This window comes from Plectropomus leopardus, chromosome 23 (genome assembly GCF_026936395.1).
Source record: "Plectropomus leopardus strain MGB_pleo_1.0 chromosome 23, ASM2693639v1, whole genome shotgun sequence".
Classification (NCBI taxonomy): Eukaryota; Metazoa; Chordata; class Actinopteri; order Perciformes; family Serranidae; genus Plectropomus; species Plectropomus leopardus.
The window spans coordinates 7,963,095-7,986,287 of NC_142198.1; the positions used below are offsets into that span (position 1 = coordinate 7,963,095).

Sequence of the window (23,193 nt, forward strand, 5' to 3'; positions counted from 1 at the left end):
GCTCTCATCAGCTATCTTGCTTTAATCACAACTTTTGCTCATATTTGTATTAAAATTTCAATATGCCAACTACTGCTGAATTGCTTGGGGTCTCTAAAGTCAGAAACATTTTCCGTGGTGTGCTATTTTTAATATATTATTGTGCATGAAGCTGTAAAACTGTGAAAACTTATCAAGACTATCGCGCTGATCTCAGTCCAAACCTCTTTTTGGTAAACTACCAAGAGGACCTTTTAAAGACACAGTAAATGGACAAAAGAAGGAGAGGCCACACCCTTCTAGATTTGCAGGGAGAAAAAATAAATCACCAATGAATAAATCTATACATAAATACAGGACTATATAAATAAATAAATACAGAAATAAAACTAGATATACAAGGGAATACATAAATAAATAAATGAATGAATACCACATCAGTAAATACATTAATAAATTAACCCAAGAATAAATACGCAAATAGATATAAAAATAAAAACAAGACCAAATAAATAAATAAATGTTATAAAAATATAGCAATGCATAAATAAATAGAAGGTGTTAATTTGACCAAACAAATGTCTTGATTTTGAGTTTACACTTTTGTACAACTACATTGATTTATTTCTGCATTTCTTTGTCTTTATGTTAATGATATAGGAGGTTCTAAGCTCTGCACTAATTAATTAATTAATCATTTATTTATTTCTTATTTTGTCTCTTTTTATAACTCTTGCTTCCTGCCTTTCTGTATTTATTTATACATCTAACTCTTTTTTTTAATTTAGTGCCGTAATTATTCATTAAGGTATTTATTGATTTTTTTTTTTTTTTGATCCTGCAGGGGCTCTAACTTAACGGTGGAGTAAAATAAAGCTTGTAATAAGGGGCGAGTGCAGGCACCAGAGGCGCTAATTTCCACTTTTCCTCTCGTCTTTCGTGGCTGTCAGGCCACCGGAAGTGACCTGTCAAAAACCGGAAAAGACTACCGGAATTCCCAAGCTAGGTAGCCACAAAATAACAACAGAGGATTATTGTTCATCTGCATGAAAACCTGAAGGAGTTACATCTAAGACAGGAATCTCTGTGTATGCCAGGTAAGCTAAATCACAAAATAAAAGTATACCGTGTTAGCATCGCATCTTGTCTTTCTGACTTTAGCCTGCTTGCTAAACTGGGTTTGAACGTTAAGCTAAAGCTAATATAGCCAATTTTCATCTAAAGTCTGCTGTATAACTGAACCTACATGGCAAAATAAGTCAAAGGCATTTTGTGTATGGCCGTTATTTCTATTTTGAATGTAACGCAAGCTAAAAATTAAATAAAATTAAAGCGAATAGCATTAGCTTGATTGTCTTTCATGACATTTCTCCCCATCGCACTTTGTCCACTCCCTTTCTGTCGTAAAGCAGCTGCTTTTATTGTATTGCGTATTTACTGCACTTGTGGCATTCACGTCTTATATATTGGTGTTATGACATAAAAAAACCCCAAACCATTAAATTAACGTAACACCCTCCAAACAACCGCAGCGTTACTAATTGAAGAAATATTAGCTCAAGTTAGCCTCCGTTTGTTATTTGGTAACCAATTGACGAATTAATCGAGCTCATTGTTAGCATGGTAGTTGGTTAAAGATGACTTATGAAATACAAAAATACTATGTCTGAAAGAAATCTAACCTGACTGTTATATAATTCACTTTAGCTATATGACTATAGGACAGTAAACTGATTAGTGCCTCCATGCAAAGTATCAAGCTAGCATCCATGTGTTTTTCCTGTGAGAAGATACAACAGCTAGATATCACCCTCCCTTTCTCAGTTCAAATCAGCTGTGACGTTTTGTGATGGACCACAGGATCCCTCCCTCCGATCACAGTCTTGTATTGTCCTGTCCTCTTTGTGGGAGAGGAAGGGATGTGATAGCAGAGAAAAACTAGCACTTTTAGCTTTATCTTTGCATTGGAGGTGAAACCATCTTAACTTGCTATAATGGCTATGAACAGGCGACATTCTTACACCCCCCGGGTGAGTAACATGGACACTCAATATTGAGTAATTTAGTGCATCAGGGTTACTTTTGATTAATGCTTTGAATCATTATTTTATAACTGATACATTTGTAAAAGGTCATTTGTGACACTTACCATACAGTGGATGCAGGATTCACTTTGTTGCATATTGGGTCCTCATACAAAGAAAAAAACACCCAAGAATAGAATTTGGTTAACTCTAGATATCCTGTAGAGAGGATGAAGCCTCTGTCCATATATTTAACCTACAGGCAAGTGTTTGTTCCCATTAATGTTAAATACTTTTTAATCTAGAGGATTCTTCAACTATCTTGCTGCGTCTCTGCTTCTATCATAAGGCTCTGATAATCTTTCCTATCCAGTTTTCTGCCCTGTGGTTTAAATACGTAAGGCAGCTTGAATTCATGTGTCTTTACAGCTCCATAAAAGACCGAACTCTCCTGCTGTCCTAGTTTGTCTTGAATGGGCATCTTTGTTTGAGCAGAGCAAGGATATGACTTGGGGAAATCTGTTGAGGTTCAGGGCATATGACTGTGTGCATGAGGCTTGCTGTGCTTTGTTGCCTCAAGACTTTGTCATTGAATATTTTTAAAAAACCTAAATTCTTAATCGCTTGAGCATGGAGAACTATGGTGCATTATTGGAAGGCAAATAAAATAATACTGTTCAGTTTTTTTGCAAATCTGGTTGCTAGTATTGAAAATAACATGTCATACATACTCCACAGTAAGATAAGTCTATTTAAACAAGATGAGGATAAAAAAAGCTCCCATACCTAAAGAATTTAGAAATTTAAACAATAAGTTCTTTGTTATGTAATGACCTCACCTTCCTTCTTCACTATCTCTGCATTTCTGCCACCTTACCCCTCATTCCCACTCTTAACAAACCTTCCTTTACTTTCTCTCTGTGCCACGTTTCCTCATCTTTCGCCCGACTTTCTTCCATCTGTATTCCCCAAACCCTCCAGCTGACCAGCCCACTGATCAGCAAAATGAGCAGCGCAGGAACAGTGGAGAGTGGTAAACCTCCAAAGGTCAGTCACTTTTCAATACAGGCACAATAAAATGAAAGAAACTGATGGAAATAAACAAATAATCATCAACTATTGTGTACTGACTCACAGTCTCTTGTTTGGGCTCCTCCTCTCCTAGATTGGCTCTATAGTAGAGGTGACAGGGAAGGGTCAGCGTGGTACTGTCGCCTACATCGGCGCCACCCTCTTTGCCTCTGGGAAATGGGTGGGCGTCATTCTGGATGAGGCCAAAGGCAAGAACGACGGCACTGTGCAGGGTAAACGCTACTTCACCTGTGAGGAAAACCATGGGATATTTGTCAGACAGTCCCAGGTTAGTGACATCAGTGTGTTGTGATTTTAGGATGAATGCCTTCATGTCACATGTTCCAGGATCTTTTTTTTTTTCCTTTTCCTGAATTTGTGATTACAGTTGATGTTTGTTCCCACCCTGTTTTCATGTCTATGTTGTCCTTTGTTTCTCTGACACTTTGTACAGATCCAGGTGGTGGACGACGGCTCCAGCGCCACCTCACCGGATACTCCTGAGTCAGGCGCTGCAAAGATACCAAAACAAAAAGGTGAGCGTGAACTGTGTTTGAAATTCATACGTTTAAAAAATACATACTTGTAAAAGTAGATAATGATTCTTTGTTTCCTCCAGACATTCCCGAGACTCCCAGAACAACCAAGCAGGTATGCAACCTTTACGTGCACCTCTCTGCTTTTTTCTGTCTTTGTCAGTTTAGTAATATTGTGTTTTTTCCACAACTTTGCTTTAAAGATGGTTGGATTCCTGTGTGATTCTTTCTATGGACAGTAAAATTAAGAAATACGGCTTGTCCTGATGTTCACTCTTTTTCATGCAATGACTTACACTTAAATAAATGCCTGCCTTTTCCAGAGCAGTTATGTTGGCTTAAATGTTTTGAACAAGATGAATCAGACCTCACTTGTTCTTTGTTTTTATGACCAGAGGTGCTTCATACAGAAAGTGTCCCCAAAAGTTCCTCACTCTTCTCTGTACAATGTGAAAGGGGTTCAGCCTTTCATTTTTGTGTTTTTGAATACCTTTGCAGCTTCCTGTGAACGTTAAGAAGGTAGAAATATTTAAATTCCACACCTTTGCTTTTGCCTTGGTTGTTTTTAATCACACTAACTGGCAACTCATCTTTTGTTTTTATTTTTCCCTTTTACATGTTGAAAATTGCACGGGACATAAAGACATGTCACATCACTGATTGATGTCATTTTCACTGTATTTTCTCTCGGTTCTCCGTTGCTGCATTTTGTACACCTGATCTTCTTTGCTTATTTTATTTACTTTTTTATTTTGGTGAAGACATCCAGCATCCACATTTAAAAGGAAAATTTGGACAGTTTTAAGTTAATGTCTTTGTCATTCCTCTTGACCTCACAATTCAGTGACATTCTGCCACTGTTGCATGAGTTCACATTTTGATTCTGCTTCTGTGGCTTGACTCATCAAGAATAATCTTTTTTAAAAAAAATGGTGTTAACTGGTGCATGCAACCGTCAAAGCTTTGATCAATGGATATGATCTAACAGTGGGTATGCTTCTTATGTGCTGCTAATCTCTGATCTTGCTTCAACACTGGACGTGTGTGTGTATATTTGTGTGTGTGTGTGTGTGTGTGCGCGTGCGTGTGTGTGCCCATCCCTCTCTTTGCAACTCACCTCCTCTCCTCCAGTCCGCTACCCGCCGCTCTGCAAAGGTGAGCTTGTCTACAGCAGACAGGGGAGGAAAGCAGAATGATTTAAAACAGCAGCTGATTCAGATTTTTTTGTTTTAATTTTAATGCTTCAGCTTTTTGTGGGTGCTTGGCATGTTTAATCAAAGGCACAGCTTCAAATGTTTGAAATATTTGCAAAGGTCGCGCATTTTTGTGTTGTATGAAATGAAGTGCACACTCATTCTGATACATACACTACAGCAGAGAAACTACATTAGCTTTATTATCAATGATAAAGGACGGGAATCTCTAAAGGCCCTACTATACAATATTATAAAGATACTATATTATTGTAATTTTAAACATTTTGCGATATGTTGAGTATTGTAAAAAGATGGTGATATAATGCGATTTAACTTAACTTTTCTCCAACTGCAAATTATTTCCCCAAAGGAAAACTTTCTCAACATGTTTAATCTATTAAGTTAAAGTTGACAGTCTGTCGATTTCTCTTATCATATTTATTGCAACAAAATGTATCTATCTGTAGACTCAAAAAGTAACCGATTTCATTATTCTAGGAGACTGCCAAAAGTTTTATTTGTATTTGCAATATAAATAATTTAATAATAATGATAAAATGTATACTTTGCATTCGTGTATCAATACAATATTGGGATACTATGCTATATCAACTTTTTCTCCCATTCCTAGTATGAGAGACTCTTCAGTTGCATATTTTTAATATTCTTTGGTAATTTCACCTACATGGCAGGTTTTGGTAAATAACATTAGAAAGCTTTCACTATAGTAGTCGACTCATCTTGGCTGCTCAGTTGGACTATTTGGAGGTGTGGTTACTGGTAGCTGATTTTCACTTGAGGAAATACCATAAATGTTAACACCTATTTATTTACAGAGTGTAAGAGACTGTTCAATTGATGTTAGTATAGTGTAATTTGTGCTAAAGGTATATTTCATTTATTCATAAAAATTGATAAATAATGTAATTAATTGAGTGTCTCATGACTGTAAGCTTTGTGTGATGGTTTTATCTTGTGATATAAAGCATAGTGTTTTATTCATTTACTTTCAAAAGCTGGTTGTACTTCTCTGTACTACAAAAGTGATACAGTATGAACATAAAAAAGGACTGCTGTATAACTTACTTGGTAACTGTTATGGGTATGAATAAGAACACAGTAACACAAGGTTTCATATTGTAACATCAAGCTAACTTTGAAGCAGAGTTTTACTAACACAGTCTCTATGATCACACTGTGGCAGTGGAGCGCTCCAAGTCGTCTCACGCCTGCCACCTCCCTCCCCTCCCTCTTGGTACGTCCTTCTGGACGCTACAGCCTATCACGCACGGTATGCTGTGTTACATCAGGGTACCTCACCCGTTACGTCACTGGGAGTGGTGATTTGTTGGCCTTTGGTGCACGGGTGCTGGGATTCATCAGATAAAAGTGGTCTCTGAACTTGGAAATCCCTTGTGAGGGACACTGGGAGGTGAAATGTTTGGTCTTAGAGACGCATGAAGTCAGGAAGATTGTTGTCTTTTAGCGCAGATGCTATCATAAAATATGAATTCAGTGGGAAAGCATGTAAAACTGGATGTTCAACTGGGTTCAAAGTTGTGTGTGGAAGACACTCTTTTGTTAATTAAATTGTTTGGTCACATTCAAATACTCAACATCTCCCCTTCCTCACTCTATTTCATCCCACATCTTCTCCTTCTCGCTACTCTCCATCACATACCTTCCTTGGTGCACAGGCGTCTCGTGAGAGTCTGCCGTCCTCTCTCTCTGGTGATGTCAGTGAGGCGGGTCTGTCCTCCCACCAGGGTGCCCTGGGGGCTCCTGTTGTGCCTCAGCCCAGCGGGTCGCCTGCAGCAGTGGCAGCCCCGGTCCCGGCTACTCCGAGCAAGGTGGGTCACTGAAAATAACAAAGGTTCATTTTAGTGTCAGCACAACAGAAAAAATGCAGATAAAGTCTGTCAAAAAATGTCCAGTTTCATATTTTAATGTGGAATTCGCGATGATATCAACAGCACAAAAGATCGAAGTGCTTTTCTAAAGATCGACAAATTTTTACAGTGTATCCACATTTCCATGTGTATCACATCTCTGTCATTTAGTTTCTATTTCCCATCATGTTCGTCATGTTAATGAGCTTGTTCCATTTCATCCATGTTATTGTTTGACCAGGTGGAACCTGCCATTTCCAAGCAGGTAGAGTTTTCTCATGGCTACATGCATGCTGATGATACCCAGCATGAGTTTACTAACAAACTCATAACACGAAAGGGCAAAATGACCCTCAGCACACCTCAATACTTGGTTTTATAATGTCCTCACGGTGAATTATGTGGTGATAATGCATGGTTTAACTTTCCGAGACACTGAAATACTCAATTACACCATTGTGTTTGAAGGGAATTAATTAATCTCTTTATTACTCTTAAGTGTTCTTGAATACTGAGTCAATTAATTGATGAAATTATTGGAAATTAATCTGGGGCAGCTAAATTTCTATCCGTCACGCTGTTCTTGTCTTTTGGTGGTGGGACAATGTTCTTATTTGTCTTTACTGCCTTAAACTAAAATCTTGGGACATGAATGAACTCCAGTTAATCCTCCATATAAACTGTCCTCTGGCTTCTCCCCTCCACCTGTCCATCCTTTTCAGGAGGAGGAATCAATGCGAGCTCAGGTGAAGGACCTGGAAGAGAAGCTGGAAACGCTGAAGATGAAGCGGACAGAGGACAAGGCCAAGCTGAAGGAGCTTGAGAAACACAAGATCCAGCTGGAGCAGCTTCAGGAGTGGAAGACCAAAATGCAGGAGCAGCAGGCTGAGCTGCAGAAACAACTCAAAGAGGCAAAGAAGGTACGCAGAGAAATAAAGTATAATAACTTTTAATTAAGCTGAATTAAAGCATTATTGATGTTTACTAGATATTTTGATTAATATGAAATTAAGGCTGTGTGACAGAAGCAGCTCCACTGTCATCATACAGGACTCTTTTTTATCTTTTACCTTGTACCCCCTCTTCCCAGGAAGCCCGTGAGGCGCAGGAGGCCAAGGACCGCTACATGGAAGAGATGTCAGACACGGCCGACGCTATCGAGATGGCCACACTGGACAAAGAGATGGCTGAAGAGCGGGCAGAGTCACTGCAAGTGGAGGTGGACACGCTGAAAGAGAAGGTGGAGGAGCTCTCCATGGACCTGGAGATCCTTAGACATGAGATTTCAGAGAAAGGTTCGTACTCTATTCACAAAAAATACAAAGGCCTTTTCATCATATCTGTGTCTTTTCCTAATTCTTTTTCATTTATGCACTGCTTTCCCTCATTCTGTTGCCTTATTTTTCTCTTGCAGGCTCAGATGGAGCAGCCTCAAGTTACCATGTCAAACAACTGGAGGAGCAGAATGGCAGGCTAAAGGAGGCGTTGGTTCGGTCAGTCAAATGTCTAAAAAAAAAACCAAAAAACTAATTTTGATTAAAGTTTACATTTTTAAAAAAGCATTTGTTGAAACTTGGTAAATGTCCATGAAGACAAGGCTTGGAATGGGGATTTGCAGTTTTCGCTCTCAACATTTTGGTTTAATAAAACATGTTTTAAATTCCCTTTTCCTCCTCAGAATGCGCGACCTGTCTACTTCAGAGAAGCAGGAGCACATGAAGCTGCAGAAGCAGATGGAGAAGAAGAGCACTGAGCTGGAGACCCTGAGGACTCAGAAGGAAAAGCTGCAGGCTGAGGTCAAGCAGGCTGAGGCTACTATCGATGAACTGAAGGAGCAGGTAAAGTCAGCGAGATGTGGGAAAAGACATGGAAATAAGATTATGGAGAGAAAATATTTTTTATGAATCTCTGATGCTGCTTTTTGGAGGTTCCACTATGGTGAATATAAAGAAACCAAGTCAAATACAGTTAATGACCAAAATGTTTAGGCTCAGGTACTTATAATGCACCTATAAAAGAAACAAGGATTGCTCTTGTTTGTTCGCCATGTCAGAATTTAACTGTACATATATGCTTGCTTGCGTGTGTGTGTGCGCGCGTGTGTGCGCTCTGTACCAGGTGGATGCTGCTCTGGGGTCAGAGGAGATGGTGGAGACTCTGACTGAGAGGAACCTCGACCTGGAAGAGAAAGTCAGAGAGCTGAGAGAAACCGTCACTGATTTGGTGTGTACAACTGCATAACCAGAAAATTAATAAAAGGTTGATATTTATTACTGACCTGGAACTTTTTTTCCACCACAATAGGAGGCCATCAATGAGATGAATGACGAGCTGCAGGAGAACGCCCGCGAGACAGAAATGGAGCTGAGGGAGCAGGTGGACCTGAGTGCAGCAAAGGTCAGAGAGGCTGAGAAAAGGGTGGAGGCTGCACAGGAGACTGTAGCTGATTACCAGCAGACCATCAGCAAATACAGAGATCTCACCACCAGCCTGCAGGTGGGTGAAGAGCAGGGAAACACACATGCTCAAGGAAATAAAGACTTCTGACATAATCATAGGACAGAGACCTCTGACACTGTATGTTCTTCTCCCTGTGCATCAGGAGACCAACAGAGAGCTGATCAGCCAGCAAAATGCAAATGCTGAACAAGTTCAACAACCTCCTGCTGAGCTATTTGACTTCAAGATTAAGTTTGCAGAGACCAAGGCTTATGCCAAGGTAGGTTAACTTCATGTGTTATTCTGCCAGGAGTAATGAGTTGACTCCTTTTACACCTTTGATGACATTTGCATATAATCTGTAGGCCATTGAGATGGAGCTGAGGAAAATGGAAGTGGCTCAGTCAAACAGACAGGTATCCCTCCTCACCTCCTTCATGCCGGACTCCTTCCTGCGTCACGGTGGAGATCACGACTGTATTCTGGTGCTTCTGCTTATCCCCAGGCTCATCTGCAAGGTATGAAGAGGTGTACAAGTATCTTGTTGTCAAATCTTAACCAATATTAAGTCATTTTGTTGTGCTTTGTTTGTTTCTATAATTCTGCATGTGTGTCCTTCATCTGTTAGGCTGAGCTGATCAGTAAACAGGCCCAGGAGAAGTTTGACTTGAATGGGAACTTGGCCCAGGGGACAGGGCTTAGAGGGCCTCCAGGAGAACAGCGTAGTTTCGCCTCAGGACTGGTCTACTCCCTCTATCTGCTGCAGGCCACTCTGCACAAATATGAGCAGTATGTACTGCAGCATCATCACATATGTGTCAGCAATAAAACTGTATTATCAGAGAATTTTGATGAGTTGTGTCCAGGCTGCCAGATTTTTTCATTTTTTTTAAACAAATAACAAAATATGATATTTCTCCAGAAGAGTGATTGCATTTGTTTTGTAAACTGAATAAAATTGGTCCTGTTTGTTCTTTTCCCTCCTCCCTGCACTGGTTCCAGGGCTCTGAGTACGTGCAGCGTTGAGATTTTTAAGCGCATGGGTACCCTCTACACTGAAATGAGCTTCCATGAGCGCTCTCTGGATTATTTCATCGACCTGCTGCATAAAGACCAGCTGGATGAGACTGTTCAGGTGGAACCTCTGACTAAGGCCATCAAGTACTATCAGGTAACAAAAGAATGTGGTTTTATATTAAAACAACCTACTGGAGTTGTATCTGTCCTCTAAACACACAGGCTTAATGAAATGTACGGATTAAATGTGCACCCTAAATCCAATCCATTTATCAACATGATTTGTTATTGTGCATCTAAAACTATTGTTTTAGATGTCTGAGGAGCATTTGGTATACAGCTACTATCAAACGTATAAAGTTGGTGGAATCTGGCTTTCAACCTAAAGTTTCTCATTGTTGTTTTGTCTTCCAGCAACTGTACAGCGTCCATCTGGCAGATCACAGTGAGGACTGCACAGTGCAACTGGCTGATCACATTAAGGTGCTTCAAGCTTTATCTGCAGTGTACTTTTCGTTTTACTCCCAGTACAGAGCGAACCGAAATCCAGGAAAAATCCCAACAATGTGGTTGTTTGGAACACTTTCTCTCCCCAACAAGAAAAACAAAAATATGATAGTAAAACAGAAATGAAAATGTAACAAAATCATTTTCTGACTTCTTAAATTCCACCCTCTCACCTCTCAGTTTACCCAGAGTGCCCTGGACTGCATGGGAGTGGAGGTCGCTCGTCTGCGGGCGTTCCTGACAGCAGGTCAGGAGAGCTCTGGATTCGCTGTGCTTCTGAAGGATCTGGATACTTCCTGCTCTGATATCAAACAGTTCTGTAAGAAGATCCGCCGCCGCATGCCTGGAACAGATGTAGTTGGAGTACCAGCTGCTCTTAATTTTGGACCACAGGTATTGGATACAGAATCACACATATAGACAAGTTAAAACACACACACACACAGTAAACAGCTGAATGAAACTGGTGCTAAAATTGGATTTGACAAGAGAAACTTGGAGGTTTCCTTTTTGTCTTACCATTAATGTGATTTATTTACACTACTCTAATTATCACTGACCCACTAACAGAATTAATCCACAGTATCTTTTTGACTCACATGCTGTGTCTCATCTTGAAGGTATCGGAGACGCTGACGGAGTGCAGGCGCCAGCACACCCGCGTGGTGGCCGTGCTGCAGGAGGTGGCTGCAGCCGGAGCTCAGATGGTTGCTCCGCTGGCAGAACAGGAAGGGCTCAACGCTCTCAAACTGGAGGATATCGCATGCAAGGCTGTGGAGCAGGTAGTTAAATACCCAACAATGTACATTTTGCCAGATATTCTTGACTTAAACATTTGTGACTCACAATTTTAGTTTCAGGTCTTTTTGTTTTGTTTTAATTGAGAATCAGTAGTCACAGATGCTCTTTCTAGACTTTGACCAATATTACCTGTTTTAATTAATCTTGAGTTTTTGCATTATTATAGATTCAGATACATTAATGATGTCAGTATTCTGTATGAGGAATAGATTAGAAGACACTTGAAGCACTCAAGTAGGAATCCTGTATTGTTGTTTTGGGACAAGTAGACTAATAGTTCGTTGATTTTACGTTCTAGCTTTGTTATTGCATCTAAATCCCCACTCTGTTCTTTAAGGTGTATGGCTCTCAAGGCCTGAACGGCCCAGAGTCTCTGCGTCAGTCTTGCACCTCCATCATTGCCACCATGAACAAGATGGCCACTGCCATGCAGGAAGGAGAGTATGATGCAGACAAACCACAGGGCAAGGTATCTCTGTGTGTGTGTGTGTGTGTGTGTGTGTGTGTTTGTGTGTGTGTGTGTGTGTGTGTGTGTGTGTGTGTGTGTGTGTGTGTGTGTGTGTGTGTGTGTGCGTGTGTGCGTGCGTTTTCAACATTGATGAATCGCTTATTTCAGACATTGATATCCAAGCACATTTCTGCAGTTTGTCATGTCTCCCCTGTTCCAGTTCTTACTTTCTGACATGTCCTCCATGTTTTTCAGACTCCTCCAGTGGAGATGAGAGCATCCATCGTCAGGGCTGAGATGACTGATGCTGAGGGTCTAGGAGTTAAACTAGAAGACAGAGAAACGGTCATCAAGGAGCTCAAAAAGTCCCTCAAGATCAAGGTGACACACTTAAGCAAACAAAAATCACTTGACTTATTTTTGCAAAGCGAAGCGTCGTCTGCCAGTTTGAAATGGAAAGAATCGCTGTACCTCTTTCTCAGGGAGAGGAGCTTAGCGAGGCCAATGTCCGTCTGAGCCTGCTGGAGAAAAAGCTCGACACCTCCACCAAAGACGCGGACGAACGGGTGGAGAAGATTCAGACCAAACTGGACGAGAACCTTGCCCTGCTGAAGAAGAAAGAAAAGTAAGAAAGATAAAGAAGTAAACCGAAGAAATAAATGCATTTCAACAAATGCATTCTTTTTTTTCCCCTAACCTTTCTCTCTCCTCACCTTCAGGGAGTTTGAGGAGACGATGGACGCCCTGCAGGCTGACATCGACCAGCTGGAGGCGGAGAAGGCGGAGCTGAAACAACGCATTAATAACCAATCAAAGATGACGATCGAAGGTCTGAGAGCCCCGTCTGCCTCTGGAATCGCCTCCATTGTTCAGGGATCTGCAGGAGGTGAATTACTGTGTGGTTATGTTGATTTTATGTTTGATAAAAGCTGTGGTCTCTAATTCAACCTCCAACCAGCTGATTATTAGATCTTTTTCCTGCATTTGGTGTAATTGTACTACAGAATCATAAAATTACACACCATGTTTTGGGGAGAAGCACAGGCTGTTATAGTGAGGGAATTTGCCTCACCATTCTCCCCGTCTCTCTCGAGCAGGTCTGTCTCCATCCCTGGCAGGAGCGCTACAGGTGGTGGACTCTCCTCTCCTCAGGCAGCAGGTTGAAGCTCAGAGGCTTGGCATTAAACACCTCAAGAATGAAAACAACAGACTCAAGGTACATTGGTGCTGGAGTGAGTTTTATACATTTTTGGTATTATCCCAGCTGCATCAAATCCAGGAAGTCTGTACTGTATAGCTCGAAGCTACATCCATAATGTTAACATTTGAGTTCTGAATCAACATTCAAATGCTGCACAAAGTATTTTTGCAAATCTATTCAGTTTATACCTTGTATTTCCGCACAGTGACAGTTACAGATTAAGCTACACAAATATCAGTATTATACTATTTATAGAATTAGATTCCAGTGGTATTAAAAAAAGACAACATTTGGTACAGCCCTAAAGTCTAGTAATATTGACATATTATTGAGTGTATGTTACTTACTTCCAGGCGGAGAAGATGAGAGCTCAGCTGGCGTCCTTGCCTCCACTCTGCCCTCCCAAATTACCACAAGCATCCAAAGAAAGCTCCATGCCACCAGAGGGACTGAACACAGGAATCTATCGCAGGACTGACCAAATGCTCTCAACCCTGCTGAAGCTGAGTTCAGAGGTTAAAGTGGTGGACATCACTGGGAAGACAGCAGGTGCGTGTGTTAGTTTCTAGACTCTCCTCTGCTGTTTTTATCAGAGTGAGCTACTTCATTTTCTGTCTTTTCCTCTCCCGCGTGTCTTCCAGTTAGTGCCGGTGCACAGCTGCTGGAGCAGACAGCTCGACTGCAGAGCCTCAAGGATGCCCTGGACAAACTCCAGGTGACAACTTCAGAATCATATCACTTCTCCTCACCACGTCAGCAAGCTGACCGAAATACAAAACCAAATATTTGTACATTTTTCTGTTTCAGGGAGAAGTAGCTGAACATGTCGTCTCCTATCAGCCTGGAGCGAAAGCTTCCTCTGACTTCGCCACCTTCCCTGTCTCCTCTTTTGTTAAGGTAAAACCCTAAAACACATACGCACACACACCATCAGGTCCAAGATGTAACAAAGTTTGTAATCTGACTACAAAAGATCAAATACTTTATTAACAAAAGGCACATTACACATAAAATATCTGTGTTGATTCCTAGGCCAAGGAAGAGAAACAGGGGGGAACAGTGTTTGTTGGTCGTGTTGCTATTCCATGCACCCATGGACAGGAACAAGTCCACCGCCTCGTCCTATCACAGCAGCAGCTGCAGAAAGTGCACCGCCTCCTCATGGCCTAAGACAGCGTGCCATTGGCCCACAGCCATGACTGGCAGCACAACAACAAAAGCTTTCCCTGTATTCTCATTCCTTCTTCTACTTTACTTCAACATTCTCCTCTATTTATCCCTTTTTTTCCCACTATTCTCAGGAAGCTGTATCCAATCTATCAAAGTTAATACTATAGCACTAATAACACTGAGGCAACAACAATGACTTTATGTCAACGTTAAACTGATTGGTGTTTTGAATGAAGTCCAAATAGATTTGCCTCCTGAATGTCAAAATTGTGACGGCGTCTGGTTTTCACTCAAACTGTTTGTATGCACAAGTTTTACCAACACTCTGTGGGGAAAGGGGAAAACTAGCAACAAGTCATTTTTACTGTACTTGCACCAACTGATAGTTTCCCTTTGTATCTTTTGTATTTGTAGTAATTCAGACAATAAAAGCAATTCACTTCCGAGCAGTGTTTTTTGTGTCAAGGTCAACTGTGACATGAATATTTTACCTTTATGTCATCTGTAAACTGACAAATGTGTCTAATGTAAGGTCCACTGCCAGATTACATGTGTGCAGTAAGAGTCTAGATCTGGGTTGTCGTAGAGCAGTGAGCAGTATTGTAGAGCCAAATCTGGCTCCTAGTAGGGTTTCAGGTGTCCCCCGCCTCAAACCATTTTCTAATTCACAAAAAAAGAATCAAGTTATTCACACTGGGAATTGTTTTTGTGCTTCAACCATACATATGGTGCCAGAGTGCATAAAACAGCATCAAAACAGAACTTATTTGTCAAAAAGTAGTGCCAGTGGAGGATTCCCTACAACTGAGACGGATGTCCTGAAATCCTATAAACGTCCTTAAATCTTAAAATTGTCCTAATGTAGTAAAATCCTGGAAATGTCCAAGAGTCCTAGACACATGTATGGGGCTGGTGCTACTGGTCCCTGGCCTCCTGTCATTTTTGGCCCCAAGCAGAGCAAGTTGTGTCCCTGTTGAAGAGAATATACATTAGAAAATTACATGCCAGCTCTGTAAAGCTATGCCAAGGTAACGACTTTCACCTGTTTTACACTCCAATTTATGTAATGACTAGTTTAAGAAAACAAATATTCCCTGCATCATCAGTAACTGGAGCTTAGTTTAGTAATGTCAGGAACAAAGCCTATTACGCTTTTATTATACCAAAGGTTTCACTGACAAAGTTATCAAAATGTAGCAGGATTACATGGTTACTAGCTGAAGCTGGTTCTTCTACCACCTCTAATCACAAATATTTCACACTTAAATCCATCACAGTGTTCACCAAAGTGAAAAATAACTTTGTGCACAATTAGAATGCCTTGAAATGAAAAAACTATAAAGATTAAAATCTAGTTTTGGTGCATAAGAACAAATTCAAAAAATGAAAACAATGTACTGCAGGCAAGGCCAGAGATAACAATAAGTGGAATTTGACCAAATGTGGGTCTTGGAAAACCTCCTTGCCTCAGTAGTAGCAGGCGTTATGGCTGTACTGACGCAGCCTGTGTTGGGTGTACGGTGCGTAGTGGTGCCTGGTGTGTCGGGTCCTCATCACTTGCTGATGATGGCGCTCGTCATAAGGCTGGAAGTGGTGGGGAGGCCTGTAGTTGAAACCTGCAGAACATACAGGACATGTTAATAGGTTCTGGACATGGCAGCTCAAACACACTTTCAGGAATAGATCAGAAGAACCACAGATACATTCAAATTTACACTACAGTGCGTGTGGTCTGAATGATGAAACATGCATCATCTGTTAGGTCACTGCCACAAGTCTGCACACTAACCATTTCTAGACCATCCATATGCAAACTGGTGTCTGAGGTCTGGAGGGAGAGGCAGCAGAGTTGGGGGGGCAGGTCCGTAAGCTCCGCCATGTCTGCGAGCTCTTTGGTTGTTCTCATAATCGAAACCAAAAGGAATGTAATCACTGTGGAACTCCTCCCAGTAGCCACCATATTGTTTCTCTGTCAAAGGGAAAGGTGGCAGAAAACACTTCAGTTCCAGTCATTTGAAATTACTCCAACTTCACATGAATCTGACTTGTTTATGCTTTAAATGCCCGAGACACGTTTTGCAATCACAGTGCATCATTGATGAGCTACAGTATTTTAATATGACCTCATTCATTTGGTTTGAGGTAATCAAGTATCTTAAGTAGTATTTTGACTACAAATCAAACCGATATCGTAATAGATATTCAGCGCAAAACATAAAAACCAAAAGAATTTTTCTGTTTAGATGTTTTAAGTCTTACCCGTGTTGGAAAAGTACTTGGTGGGAGGTAGGGAGTGGTGGTTAGAGGCTCGTAGAACTCCTAAGAAAGCAGCAAGACATACGTCAGCAAACAGATAAGAGCTGCACATCTTAACAAGATCTTAAAAAAGAAAAAAAACTACAAAAAACAGTGTGACTGTTGTGTATACAGGGTCTCTGCCTCAGGCATTATACTAATCGGATTGGAACATGCTTTTTTAAATATGTCAGATAGAGGAAAAATTATTTTAAACTACAATGCTATAATTAAAGATTTTGTTTGCGACATTCAGAAAATAAATAATGCGGCACACACTGTTAGCTCTGTATAGATATAAATGAGCTATGGCGTCCTCAAGTCATGCTCCCTCTGTGTGTGTCCTAGCATCTCTGGCTTGTTGTGGTAAGTCGGTCTGGCCATGCTTTCGTGTGTGTATCCGCTTAACTCTGTCAGCAACGATGACATCGTTTAAGCGCTGTCTATGGTGTTAGCATGAGGGAGCTCAGCCTTGCAACAAATTTTCCCAAGTGGCCATTGGCCAGCCAAAAAAACTCCCCTGCGGCACAGGAAACATTTTCCCCAAAGGCCAGTTATATTATGAAAAAGACGTCTGTAAAACTGTTAAAAGGATACCTTGAACTGCAAACAAGGTCAATTATTTATCTTTTTATTATGAATTTATGAGCTGTGGTGGTTTTATATTTGTAAAACTTTCCTGGAGCTGAGAAGAGCAATTTAAAAAAAATGTGTGACCATCTTTGGTCCGCTGTCTAAATTCTCTGTGTTAGCTGCTAGCCCCCCCTTCAGTCAAATTCAACACATCATCATCATCATCTTACCTGCATGTTTGGTAGCATTCCCATTAGCTGGCTGCTGAGCAGTAACCTCATTATGCTCTATAGTAAAAAGAACAATGTCATGTCAACCCAATTTTATCAAACAAATTTCTTTAAAATTTGTAGGAGTAATGTATGTATCTGAAGTGTTCTGGAGTACAGAAGCAGTACGGAAAAACAGCGCCATCCCATTACTGTAATATGCCTAAACCACATTCCATCTTTGTGTGGACTGGTATTCTTCCTTACCAATAGTAGCCAGGGGACAGGTCATAATAACACCCCAAGCCTCTGCGGTGTGCTGTAACAGCAGAGAGGTGATCTTGCGGTGGGCGAGGGCGTTCCAGTGGATTCCGTCCTTCGTACGATGCTGCAGAGAGAAGCGGAACTGGAAGTGGAGGTCCAGCACATCCATCCCGTAGGCGTCAGCCAGAGTCCCGCTGTAGAAGTTGCCATCAATCACATCATAACGCAGCTGGGGAGCCTTGTGCTCAATCTGAGGTGAAGGAGGGCGAGAGGACACAGATTTAAGACTGGAGCAGCAGCAGACAGGAGAAAATAAGCCTCTTATTTCCCATCAGACAAAGTGTGGAAAAACCATGAAGCTACTTTTACACATTACCGTGGTCTCAACAAACCAAGACATTCCTTCAGTTTCAGCAATGAAACCCACTTAAGTGAAGTATGAACTCCAAAGGTACCTGTATACGTAATGATTCCAGTTTCACTATGACTTTACAGGTTGGACTGCGGTCCAGGGTTCCCACACAGTCACAGAAAACATTTCAAAACTTTTCTATGACTATTCAAGGACCCAAAATGTTTTTTTTCTTTTCAGCTTTTTTCAAACATGTAAGATTCAAACTTTTCAGAAATTATTTCAGCATCCCACATGAGGTGTTCAAGGGCCGTCAGAAATTTTAAAAATCCAAAAATAATTTTATTTTACAGTTTCTTATAAATGTAGTCATTTTGGCAGTTTTAATGAAAACATGCCTTACAAAAATCAAAAAGAAAAAAAGTTTTTTTAATAGAAACTGCAAAAAAATTAAAAGAAATATTATGACCAAATTTAAAAAAATGGGAAAAATCCCATTTTCGTTACCAAAAAAACAACCAATAGTTCTCTTTATTTTATATTGCTGTTATGTTTTAAGGTTGTGATGTTGCTTGAAGAGGAGTGCAATTCGCTCACATGTACATGCATGCCTTATGTTTCCCCCCACCTGCATTCAGCGTAGAAGAATATTGGGGTCAGAGCCAATCAGAGGCAGAAGGGCGGGTGTAGTTATGATAAAAACATACCTCAGGAATCAGGAAACCGCCTCTGATCCTCTCTCCCAGGGGCATGGTGAGATTCCATATTACTAGAGTTTCCTCTGGCAGAATCTCTCTCATCGCTCCAAAGAACCTATGAAGGTTTTCCTTATAGTCACTCAGCCATGTGGAGTTGTATCTACAAAACCCAACACAGATACAGAGAGAGCAATGAAGAACAAATCCACTATGCACAAACTAATCAACAGAGATTCAGTGACACCTTACACCAGTGAACAGCATCAGGAAAACCATTTTACACTCAAACAAAGCAGTGCTTTGTCCTCTGACACTGCTATCTCAAACTCACAACATTATGGGCAAAATCTGATCACTGAGATGTTACCGTGACTTAAAGTGCCTTCACGCCTAACCCATTTGGTTTGGTTAAAAACAAACTCAGGTCCATTTGCCCAGTTACTATGCATCGTTTGGGCTGTTGTGAAAGCTTTCAATTGAACCCTGGTGCAGACCAAACAACCCAGCTGAGGCTGCTTTTAAAGGTGTTTATTATGCTTCTAAGCAGACTCTGGTGCAGTTTGTTTGCAGTATAAAAGCAAACAAAACAACCACAGGATTTTATAATAGCAGAGATGTGGTTTTAGCATGACTTCAAAAGCTAAACGACTAATAAATCCATCTGCTGAACGTGAAAAGTGTTTGCCCTCTTATAGCTGATCCATAAAATGCCATGTTATGCCACTTCTTTTTATTTCGTCTTTTTGTGGGTTTACTGCTTTAACTGTTTCCGATGTTGTTTTAAGTCTGTTACTTTGTATTATTCTATATTGACATTAAGTGTCCTGCATCTTGGATTATTTGTCCTGTGGTTTAATTTTTTCCTAACTCTGCCCTCGTTTCTTCTAGTTTGTGTTCACTGGGGGCTGTTTGGCTTTCCATTTTTGTATTTCTGCTTTACTTTGTTTGCCAAAGGTCTTTGTAAACTCTAAAAGATATTTATGCAGATCATTTGGTAACCACGGTAACGTGCATGCACAGCCTGATTAAAAACCGCTGTGCTTGTATCTGACTCCATCTACTTTTTCAGTTAATTAAGTCAATTAAAAAGTGTGTGACTGTGAGCCCCTAGTGTTAAACCCCAAATCATTACTGCCTCCTTTTCATCCTTTCACTACCTCTTATTTATTTATTTATAATTTTGATTTGCAGTCTAATAATTCAGTTTAATTTCAATCATTGTTTTCATGAGCTGTGACACAAAAGAACATAAATACACACATCAGAATCATTGCAGCGCTGCATAAACTTCTGCCAATCACAAAAATTTGATTTCTCCCTGTGGGTCTTGAATAGAATAGAATAGAAATTCTTTATTAATCGCGTGAGGGAAATTGATCAAGGATGACAATCACAACTGTTCAATCACAGATTTTGCTAATCCAGACACATACCTTCAGCCTATTCATTTGCTTGGGCTGAATTAGCTGCTTGAACCAAATAACATGGTTAGATAAATGTAAAGTGTAGTCTTAGATGAAGAAAGACAGGGATTTTTATTTACAAATAGGGATGCACGATAATATCTGCACCTCATTAGTTTAGGCCAACATTGTCCTTAAAATGAAATATTGGAATTGGCCAACACGCTGATTTCCTGCAAATATGACAAACCCATATTTAATTTGTTTATTTTTTGAGTGAACACAAATCAACCCTTGGTTGAAGTATTTTTTTCTTATTTTGCACATTAAATAAATATTACATACACTGAAAAGTATTGTATGTTATGCCTCCATCTGCTGGTGGGCCCTCACCGTAAGAGAATATCTAATGTTATGTTAATTCCACTACAGAAGAGAATTGATGACTGCTTAAATTAGACAGTGAAAATATATCAATACCAGTTATCAGCCAAATAAGTTATGAGCATGTTCTATATAGGCAAAATATCCAATATCATGCATTCCTGTATAAATATTTTCAAAAATCTGTTTTGCCTTGTCGTTCATACACACAAAGAGACAGCAGCTAACATAGAGATGCAGGATAAGCAAAATTATGTTTTTCCATTTCACTGTGTTTTTAAAGTAAAACATGATTTGTATCAATCATGAACTCCTGAGCACAGGTTTCACTCCCAGCCCAACTCACCACCTTAGACTACAGTACAACGACCCCTTTAATGACCTAGGCAGATGTTTACATTAACAGCACAGTAAGGTATTGAGTATTACTGGTACTGGTGCGGATTGTCCTGCACCTACCTTGAAATATCCCAGACACAGGAGTTGAGAATGACTACATCTGGTTTCAAGCCGTGGCGGAAATCGGCCAGGACGCTCTCCATGTAACGAGAAAAGATGCGCGTCACAAAGTAGAAGCGGATGAGGTGGTGAGCAGACTGAAACTGGCGAACCTCTCTGTACCCTGTTCCATTGTGCAACGGACTCAAACTACCCCCCTCCACCAGGCAGTCCTGTTCAAAGCTTTTTTCACCCTGAAGGAGACAAATGTGAGACAGTAAGGACGATAGCAACAAATGGGAGGAGAGACTACAGAAATGTGATTATAGATTGTCAAAATTTTGAGAATACAGACAATAAAAATTACAACAGTAAACAAAAATTTGCATGTCAGGCAAATTTCTTCATGTTTATCTGTCAGTACATTATCAGTATGTAAACCAGACAGTATATGAATGTAAGAGTGTTACACATCACTTGCCTTGCTTTTGAGTTGTTTTAAGGAGAGATATTTGTCTTTCTGCAACAGCAGAACAAGGTCCTTGTACACAGACCTCTGAACTGAGGGTGAGACACAGAGAGCATTAAAAATAGCAGTGTAGAAAAACAGGCGCACGCAATCTTTTCCCTTAACCTAACCAAACAGCAAAATAGACCCATGATCACAACAGGAGTAAATCCTTTTTCTCCAGATTAATATTCTGTTATGACACATCAACACTCCTATTACATTTGTGACTTTCTTGTCACCGTCTGTCCCTAAATTTTCATTTAATTTTTAATTTGTTCTGGTCATGTAAATCCACAACAATCAGATTTAGATTCATAATACACATCCCATGACTGAAAAGGGAGCAGATGGAAGACAAAAAAAATCTTATTTATAATAGAAGTAAAATAGCTGGTTTACCCTGCATATCAATACTCAAGACATATCAGATTAACGGCCATAAAAAATTTAAACTGACTCGTAGTATTTAGTGTCAAAGTTTCTGACCCCCAAATTTTACCTTTACCTGACCTCTCTCTTCTTATCTTAATCTGGCTAGACTGGGAATTAAATCCTTGACCTCTGTTCTAACCCATAGCCATCCCCTTTTCTCAGTTAGTTAGTTGTTATTTTTTCAATATATTCATTCTCATAGAGTTTTTCTTTAAATACACAATGGACTGCAGTTAATTTTGGAACTGTAAATAACTGTAAATAGCAACTACACCTAGACAAAGACCTGTTATAGTAAAATGTACTGTGTGAGTATGCATGAGTACTCTCATACCTCTTTTCGACTAGTTCCTGTTCCCGCGCACCAACACAAAATGTGCTTTTCAAATCAGGCCATAAAAATATAATACAAATACAATTTTCTATTTTCTATGAATAGGCGTTTGTATGTTATGTTTGAGTTAACATATAGAGACAAAAATATACAGTCTAGCCAAAATGTATGCCTTGTGCACAAACACAGCCAAAATGATCAAGAAATCAAGAATGAACCACCCCTAAGGGTTAAAATGGCTTTTGTAAAAGAAACACATTTCTTCCCAAGCTTTGAAAACGAGAAAGTGGATATAATAGACCAGAGTTACTCACTGGAGTCTCCTAACACCACAACAAATTTGTTGTGGAGCAACTGGCAGGCCTGCTGGTGACTAACAGGCTTCATGGTCTCCTTCTGTCAATTACAAAACCAAACAAACATGTCCAAAGCAGGGACATTAACTCACGAAACGAGATGGTGGACATCCGTTTATCAAGTCATAGAATTTTCTTAGCCACAATGAGCAGTGTTTGTAATTCACACTTTTGATAGCAAAATAACTTAGCATAGTTACTAATAAAGCTGCCTCAGGCTTAACAGCTAGCATAAGGTTGAATTACATAGACATTGAGGTTAAAATAACGTTAACTTACCATTGTTGAATTTGAGGACAAATCCGTGACAAGTTGTTGCTAAGCTAGCTGCTAATGACAACGTTGCTGCTGGCGCCGTTAACTGTTGGGGTTTTTTCAGCAAACGTTAGCACAACTTTACCGAGAAGTAAACCGTCAGATTCCGGACGTTTTAGTCCCAGGAGCCAAACCCGAAGTGGCCTCAATAACTGGTCCTTAGCTTCAAACTTTATGAGAAACTCACGTTTTTTGTAAATTGTAGCATTCAAAGTCTAAAAATGACCGTTTTCACTCTTCCCTTAGTTCGGGCGACAGGTGACCCTTAGGTGACGTATCGGAAATTACAGTTTGGTTTTGGCTCACGCCTAAAATCACAGTCTCGCGATAAAGCGAGATCCAGTGAATTGT

At 40.2% G+C, this 23,193-nt stretch overlaps 2 protein-coding genes across 10 annotated transcripts; one reads left to right on the top strand and one right to left on the bottom strand.

Annotated features, from left to right (window-relative positions):
* Positions 1–923: 923 nt before the first annotated feature.
* Positions 924–14,724, top strand: LOC121961809 (dynactin subunit 1). 8 transcript variants are annotated; one of them, XM_042511842.2, is made up of 32 exons: positions 924–1,076; positions 2,985–3,050; positions 3,169–3,363; positions 3,529–3,610; positions 3,694–3,725; positions 4,109–4,129; positions 4,742–4,765; positions 6,011–6,097; positions 6,504–6,656; positions 6,937–6,960; positions 7,418–7,615; positions 7,786–7,990; positions 8,110–8,188; positions 8,374–8,533; positions 8,814–8,918; positions 9,000–9,191; positions 9,298–9,414; positions 9,500–9,652; positions 9,763–9,923; positions 10,137–10,305; positions 10,566–10,634; positions 10,839–11,051; positions 11,279–11,440; positions 11,797–11,928; positions 12,163–12,288; positions 12,390–12,532; positions 12,627–12,793; positions 13,005–13,123; positions 13,462–13,657; positions 13,750–13,823; positions 13,916–14,005; positions 14,141–14,724. In XM_042511842.2, the coding sequence occupies exons 2-32, from the start codon at positions 3,009–3,011 to the stop codon at positions 14,276–14,278; spliced, it is 3,828 nt and encodes a 1,275-aa protein (XP_042367776.2). In that variant the 5' UTR covers positions 924–1,076; positions 2,985–3,008; the 3' UTR covers positions 14,279–14,724. The 8 variants fall into 8 exon arrangements, with proteins under 8 accessions (XP_042367776.2, XP_042367777.2, XP_087929811.1 ...); XM_042511843.2 differs by lacking the exon at positions 6,937–6,960; XM_088073685.1 differs by lacking the exon at positions 6,011–6,097.
* Positions 14,138–23,110, bottom strand: fam113 (family with sequence similarity 113). Of its 2 annotated transcripts, XM_088073692.1 has the most exons (12): positions 22,807–23,110; positions 22,486–22,567; positions 21,376–21,455; positions 21,078–21,148; positions 20,916–20,990; positions 18,679–18,829; positions 17,623–17,869; positions 17,377–17,433; positions 16,538–16,597; positions 16,068–16,247; positions 15,745–15,894; positions 14,138–15,248 (listed from the first exon to the last, which is right to left on the bottom strand). In XM_088073692.1, exons 1-11 carry the CDS (start codon positions 22,807–22,809, stop codon positions 15,746–15,748), a joined length of 1,155 nt encoding a protein of 384 aa, XP_087929818.1. In that variant the 5' UTR covers positions 22,810–23,110; the 3' UTR covers positions 14,138–15,248; position 15,745. The 2 variants fall into 2 exon arrangements, with proteins under 2 accessions (XP_087929818.1, XP_087929817.1); XM_088073691.1 differs by having other exon boundaries at positions 20,916–21,148.
* Positions 23,111–23,193: the final 83 nt, after the last annotated feature.